The sequence below is a fragment of the Cyclopterus lumpus genome, chromosome 24, assembly GCF_009769545.1.
Source record: "Cyclopterus lumpus isolate fCycLum1 chromosome 24, fCycLum1.pri, whole genome shotgun sequence".
NCBI classification, from domain to species: domain Eukaryota; kingdom Metazoa; phylum Chordata; class Actinopteri; order Perciformes; family Cyclopteridae; genus Cyclopterus; species Cyclopterus lumpus.
This window is the reverse complement of record NC_046989.1, coordinates 2,556,256-2,563,755: the sequence shown is the minus strand read 5'-3', so window position 1 is coordinate 2,563,755 and position 7,500 is coordinate 2,556,256. Positions and strand designations below refer to the sequence as shown.

The window sequence follows — 7,500 nt, the reverse complement described above, 5'->3', positions numbered from 1 at the left end:
CTGCACCATGCAGCATCCCTGATTTAAAAAGAAATGGTGAATGTAATGTACAGTTATGATATCGCTTACCGTACCCAAAATGGCAAAGAACAAGACAGAGTCGACTATACGTGTTTACAGGATGTCTTTAGATTTGAATGCATTCGGCATCCCAAATTAATGCATGATAAAACACGTCATTATATTAGAGCATCTCAATGGGCGGTACCTGAGGACGCGGTCTGACGTCTGATTGGTCTTACTGCCGCTCTCCGTCGGGAGGATCTTCTCGTGGACCTTCGCCATCTTGTCTGCGGCAGCGATGGGACAGCCGGACAGACTGGAGGGGTGGGGGGGGGAGGTGGGGGGGGGGGGGGGGGGGGTGAGACAGCACACGGCCTGGTTACATATACTGTACTGTCCACACACACACACACACACACACACACACACACACAGCATCTGGCTGAAGAGCGGTTCAGCTGTCAGTTACAGCAGTTCAGGATGAATTATGGATCAAGTATGGCCTACTTTGTGATAACTGGTTGACTGACTGGTTTCCAAAGTCAAAGTCTGACTGACTTACTGGTTGACTGGTTTCCAAAGTCAAAGTCTGACTGGTTTACTAACCACTAATGGCTGACTGGTCTACAGACTGTGGGTTTGACTGGTTTTCTAGCTGATCAACTTTCTGACCAGTTCGGACTCATTCGGACTCATTCATGAACTGCCTGGTTGATTAGTTCACTGACTGACTGGTTCTAATGGCATACTGGTGCAGTGACTGGTTACTGATTGATCTACCTTGTTACTAACTGGTTAGGCACCAATTCCCTGACAGCCTCTGTCATATACATTGAATGTGTTGTAACTCTTATGGTGTTCATTATGGTCACATGACCTCTATTGTACTTCTGGACCACATGACATCTATTGTACTTCTGGTCACATGACATCTATTGTACTTCTGGTCACATGACATCTATTGTACTTCTGGTCACATGACCTATATTGTACTTCTAGTCACATGACCTATATTGTACTTCTGGTCACATGACATCTATTGTACTTCTGGTCACATGACATATATTGTACTTCTGGTCACATGACATCTATTGTACTTCTGGTCACATGACATATATTGCTTCTGTCCATCCTGATAGAGGATCCTTCTCTGTGGCTCTCCTGAAGGTTTCTTCCCTTGTTCTCTTTTGGGTCAGTTCTTCTTTTTTGAGGGTCAAAGGTCAGAGGATGTCGTATGTGTACAGATTGTAAAGCCGTAAAGGATAATGTGTAAGTTGTGATTTTGGGCTATACTAAATTAATTTAATTTAATGTATTCAAAACATAAAATAAAGTGTCACTAGAAGTAGAACTGAGCTCCTGAATCCTGAATTAACTTCTTTACGAATCTCTAAAAATTGTTTTTTTTTCTGCTGGGAATTTTGCAGAGAAAAAGAAGCCAAATTGCCTAAAAAGAAATCCCAGTTTGTATTCAAAACTAAAACGTGCTGCTTCTCCCTCCGTCTGTCACTCCGGGCGATTCCTCATCGCTTCATACACGGGAGGAATGAAGGTGTTAAACACACACACACACACACACACACACACACTGTTAAGGTTGAGAGGAGCGTGTGAGCATTGTGTGACAGATCAGAGCTGCTGTGAAGGCGTTTCCATGGCGACTGCCAGACATGAAAGCTGCGTGAGCTGGTAGCTAACTGTTAGCCACGTTAGCTCGCTAGTGCTTTGTTTCCTCTCCCAGCGGAGCTGTGCTACATAACACACCCTGCAGCCACGTCTGAGTGAGTGTGTGTGTGTATGTGTGTGTGTGTGTGTGTGTGTGCGTGTGTGTGCGTGTGTGTGTGTGTGTGTGTAAGTGTGCGTGTGTGTATGTGTGTGTGCACTTCTCTGTGTGCCAGCACACGTGTGCTGCTGTCTGTGGGCTAATTTGTGAGGGGCTTTGTGCGTATATGTGTGTGTGTGTGTGTGTGTGTGTGTGTGTGTGTGTGTGTGTGTGTATAACAGTATGCATGTCTGCAATGAGTGTGAATCCTAATCACTTTACATAATTAAAAAATATGCGTGTGTGTGTGTGTGCTTGTGTGTGCATGTGTACGTGTGTTTGCTGCCTGCTTGTGTGTGTGCGTATGTGCGTGTGTGTGTGTGTGTGTTTGCTGCCTGCTTGTGTGTGTGTGTATGTGTGTGAGTGTGTGTGTCTGTATGTGCGTGTTTATGTGTGTGAATGTGTGTCTGTGTGTGTGTGTGTGTGTGTGTGTATGTGCGTGTTTGTGTGTTTATGTGTGTGAGTGTGTGTCTGTGTGTGTGTGTGTGCGTGTGTGTGTTCACAGCCTGCGTGTGAAGCTCCGCCTCCTAAACAGCTGAACTGCTGATGTGATGCACCTTGAGCTCAAACAAGGCCACATTTAAATGAAAGCCTCCTCGAGCTTCTCAACCTGGGAGTGTTTCACAGGCGCAGATCCACAACATGTGCTTCACCTGGTGAGTCATGACCTCCCTGTCTTCACCTGGTGAGTCATGACCTCCCTGTCTTCACCTGGTGAGTCATGACCTCCCTGTCTTTACCTGGTGAGTCATGACCTCCCTGTCTTCACCTGGTGAGTCATGACCTCCCTGTCTTCACCTGGTGAGTCATGACCTGTCTGTCTTTACCTGGTGAGTCATGACCTCCCTGTCTTCACCTGGTGAGTCATGACCTCCCTGTCTTCACCTGGTGAGTCATGACCTCCCTGTCTTTACCTGGTGAGTCATGACCTCCCTGTCTTCACCTGGTGAGTCATGACCTCCCTGTCTTCACCTGGTGAGTCATGACCTGTCTGTCTTTACCTGGTGAGTCATGACCTCCCTGTCTTCACCTGGTGAGTCATGACCTCCCTGTCTTCACCTGGTGAGTCATGACCTGTCTGTCTTCACCTGGTGAGTCATGACCTCCCTGTCTTCACCTGGTGAGTCATGACCTGTCTGTCTTCACCTGGTGAGTCATGACCTCCCTGTCTTCACCTGGTGAGTCATGACCTCCCTGTCTTTACCTGGTGAGTCATGACCTCCTTGTCTTCACCTGGTGAGTCATGACCTGTCTGTCTTCACCTGGTGAGTCATGACCTCCTTGTCTTCACCTGGTGAGTCATGACCTGTCTGTCTTTACCTGGTGAGTCATGACCTCCCTGTCTTTACCTGGTGAGTCATGACCTGTCTGTCTTTACCTGGTGAGTCATGACCTGTCTGTCTTTACCTGGTGAGTCATGACCTGTCTGTCTTTACCTGGTCAGTCATGACCTCCCTGTCTTCACCTGGTGAGTCATGACCTCATTGTCTTCACCTGGTGAGTCATGACCTGTCTGTCTTCACCTGGTGAGTCATGACCTGTCTGTCTTTACCTGGTGAGTCATGACCTGTCTGTCTTTACCTGGTGAGTCATGACCTGTCTGTCTTCACCTGGTGAGTCATGACCTCCCTGTCTTTACCTGGTGAGTCATGACCTCCCTGTCTTTACCTGGTGAGTCATGACCTGTCTGTCTTTACCTGGTGAGTCATGACCTGTCTGTCTTCACCTGGTGAGTCATGACCTCCCTGTCTTTACCTGGTGAGTCATGACCTCCCTGTCTTTACCTGGTGAGTCATGACCTCCCTGTCTTTACCTGGTGAGTCATGACCTCCCTGTCTTTACCTGGTGAGTCATGACCTGTCTTTCTTTACCTGGTGAGTCATGATCTGTCTGTCTTTACCTGGTGAGTCATGACCTGTCTGTCTTTACCTGGTGAGTCATGACCTCCCTGTCTTTACCTGGTGAGTCATGACCTGTCTGTCTTTACCTGGTGAGTCATGACCTGTCTGTCTTTACCTGGTGAGTCATGACCTCCCTGTCTTCACCTGGTGAGTCATGACCTCCCTGCCTTCACCTGGTGAGTCATGACCTCCCTGTCTTTACCTGGTGAGTCATGACCTGTCTTTCTTTACCTGGTGAGTCATGACCTCCCTGTCTTTACCTGGTGAGTCATGACCTCCCTGTCTTTACCTGGTGAGTCATGACCTCCCTGTCTTCACCTGGTGAGTCATGACCTGTCTGTCTTTACCTGGTGAGTCATGACCTCCCTGTCTTCACCTGGTGAGTCATGACCTGTCTGTCTTTACCTGGTGAGTCATGACCTCCCTGTCTTTACCTGGTGAGTCATGACCTCCCTGTCTTTACCTGGTGAGTCATGACCTGTCTGTCTTCACCTGGTGAGTCATGACCTCCCTGTCTTTACCTGGTGAGTCATGACCTGTCTGTCTTCACCTGGTGAGTCATGACCTCCCTGTCTTTACCTGGTGAGTCATGACCTGTCTGTCTTCACCTGGTGAGTCATGACCTGTCTGTCTTTACCTGGTGAGTCATGACCTCCCTGTCTTTACCTGGTGAGTCATGACCTCCCTGTCTTTACCTGGTGAGTCATGACCTGTCTGTCTTCACCTGGTGAGTCATGACCTCCCTGTCTTCACCTGGTGAGTCATGACCTCCCTGTCTTTACCTGGTGAGTCATGACCTGTCCTGTCTTTACCTGGTGAGTCATGACCTGTCTGTCTTTACCTGGTGAGTCATGACCTCCCTGTCTTTACCTGGTGAGTCATGACCTCCCTGTCTTTACCTGGTGAGTCATGACCTGTCTGTCTTCACCTGGTGAGTCATGACCTCCCTGTCTTTACCTGGTGAGTCATGACCTGTCTGTCTTCACCTGGTGAGTCATGACCTGTCTGTCTTTACCTGGTGAGTCATGACCTCCCTGTCTTTACCTGGTGAGTCATGACCTCCCTGTCTTTACCTGGTGAGTCATGACCTCCCTGTCTTTACCTGGTGAGTCATGACCTCCCTGTCTTTACCTGGTGAGTCATGACCTGTCTGTCTTCACCTGGTGAGTCATGACCTGTCTGTCTTCACCTGGTGAGTCATGACCTCCCTGTCTTTACCTGGTGAGTCATGACCTGTCTGTCTTCACCTGGTGAGTCATGACCTCCCTGTCTTCACCTGGTGAGTCATGACCTGTCTGTCTTCACCTGGTGAGTCATGACCTCCCTGTCTTCACCTGGTGAGTCATGACCTCCCTGTCTTCACCTGGTGAGTCATGACCTCCCTGTCTTTACCTGGTGAGTCATGACCTCCTTGTCTTCACCTGGTGAGTCATGACCTGTCTGTCTTTACCTGGTGAGTCATGACCTCCCTGTCTTTACCTGGTGAGTCATGACCTGTCTGTCTTTACCTGGTGAGTCATGACCTGTCTGTCTTTACCTGGTGAGTCATGACCTGTCTGTCTTTACCTGGTGAGTCATGACCTCCTTGTCTTCACCTGGTGAGTCATGACCTGTCTGTCTTTACCTGGTGAGTCATGACCTGTCTGTCTTTACCTGGTGAGTCATGACCTGTCTGTCTTTACCTGGTGAGTCATGACCTCCCTGTCTTTACCTGGTGAGTCATGACCTCCCTGTCTTTACCTGGTGAGTCATGACCTGTCTGTCTTCACCTGGTGAGTCATGACCTCCCTGTCTTTACCTGGTGAGTCATGACCTGTCTGTCTTTACCTGGTGAGTCATGATCTGTCTGTCTTTACCTGGTGAGTCATGACCTGTCTGTCTTTACCTGGTGAGTCATGACCTCCCTGTCTTTACCTGGTGAGTCATGACCTGTCTGTCTTTACCTGGTGAGTCATGACCTGTCTGTCTTTACCTGGTGAGTCATGACCTCCCTGTCTTCACCTGGTGAGTCATGACCTCCCTGCCTTCACCTGGTGAGTCATGACCTCCCTGTCTTTACCTGGTGAGTCATGACCTGTCTTTCTTTACCTGGTGAGTCATGACCTCCCTGTCTTTACCTGGTGAGTCATGACCTCCCTGTCTTTACCTGGTGAGTCATGACCTCCCTGTCTTCACCTGGTGAGTCATGACCTGTCTGTCTTTACCTGGTGAGTCATGACCTCCCTGTCTTCACCTGGTGAGTCATGACCTGTCTGTCTTTACCTGGTGAGTCATGACCTCCCTGTCTTTACCTGGTGAGTCATGACCTCCCTGTCTTTACCTGGTGAGTCATGACCTGTCTGTCTTCACCTGGTGAGTCATGACCTCCCTGTCTTTACCTGGTGAGTCATGACCTGTCTGTCTTCACCTGGTGAGTCATGACCTCCCTGTCTTTACCTGGTGAGTCATGACCTGTCTGTCTTCACCTGGTGAGTCATGACCTGTCTGTCTTTACCTGGTGAGTCATGACCTCCCTGTCTTTACCTGGTGAGTCATGACCTCCCTGTCTTTACCTGGTGAGTCATGACCTGTCTGTCTTCACCTGGTGAGTCATGACCTCCCTGTCTTCACCTGGTGAGTCATGACCTCCCTGTCTTTACCTGGTGAGTCATGACCTGTCTGTCTTTACCTGGTGAGTCATGACCTGTCTGTCTTTACCTGGTGAGTCATGACCTCCCTGTCTTTACCTGGTGAGTCATGACCTCCCTGTCTTCACCTGGTGAGTCATGACCTCCCTGTCTTTACCTGGTGAGTCATGACCTGTCTGTCTTTACCTGGTGAGTCATGACCTGTCTGTCTTTACCTGGTGAGTCATGACCTCCCTGTCTTTACCTGGTGAGTCATGACCTCCCTGTCTTTACCTGGTGAGTCATGACCTCCCTGTCTTTACCTGGTGAGTCATGACCTCCCTGTCTTTACCTGGTGAGTCATGACCTGTCTGTCTTCACCTGGTGAGTCATGACCTGTCTGTCTTCACCTGGTGAGTCATGACCTCCCTGTCTTTACCTGGTGAGTCATGACCTGTCTGTCTTCACCTGGTGAGTCATGACCTCCCTGTCTTCACCTGGTGAGTCATGACCTGTCTGTCTTCACCTGGTGAGTCATGACCTCCCTGTCTTCACCTGGTGAGTCATGACCTCCCTGTCTTCACCTGGTGAGTCATGACCTGTCTGTCTTTACCTGGTGAGTCATGACCTCCCTGTCTTTACCTGGTGAGTCATGACCTCCCTGTCTTTACCTGGTGAGTCATGACCTGTCTGTCTTCACCTGGTGAGTCATGACCTCCCTGTCTTTACCTGGTGAGTCATGACCTGTCTGTCTTCACCTGGTGAGTCATGACCTGTCTGTCTTTACCTGGTGAGTCATGACCTCCCTGTCTTTACCTGGTGAGTCATGACCTCCCTGTCTTTACCTGGTGAGTCATGACCTGTCTGTCTTCACCTGGTGAGTCATGACCTCCCTGTCTTCACCTGGTGAGTCATGACCTGTCTGTCTTCACCTGGTGAGTCATGACCTCCCTGTCTTCACCTGGTGAGTCATGACCTGTCTGTCTTCACCTGGTGAGTCATGACCTCCCTGTCTTCACCTGGTGAGTCATGACCTCCCTGTCTTTACCTGGTGAGTCATGACCTCCCTGTCTTTACCTGGTGAGTCATGACCTCCTTGTCTTCACCTGGTGAGTCATGACCTGTCTGTCTTTACCTGGTGAGTCATGACCTCCCTGTCTTTACCTGG

The 7,500-nt window shown here is 49.5% G+C and overlaps 1 protein-coding gene across 1 annotated transcript in view; it reads right to left on the bottom strand.

Moving 5' to 3' along the window:
* Positions 1-7,500, bottom strand: part of myt1la (myelin transcription factor 1-like, a) — a 66,139-nt gene that overhangs the window by 21,820 nt on the left and 36,819 nt on the right. Inside the window, exon 11 of the mRNA XM_034528216.1 lies at positions 209-319. Coding sequence (XP_034384107.1) covers positions 209-319 — 111 coding nt within the window. The remainder of the gene's footprint in view (positions 1-208; positions 320-7,500) is intronic.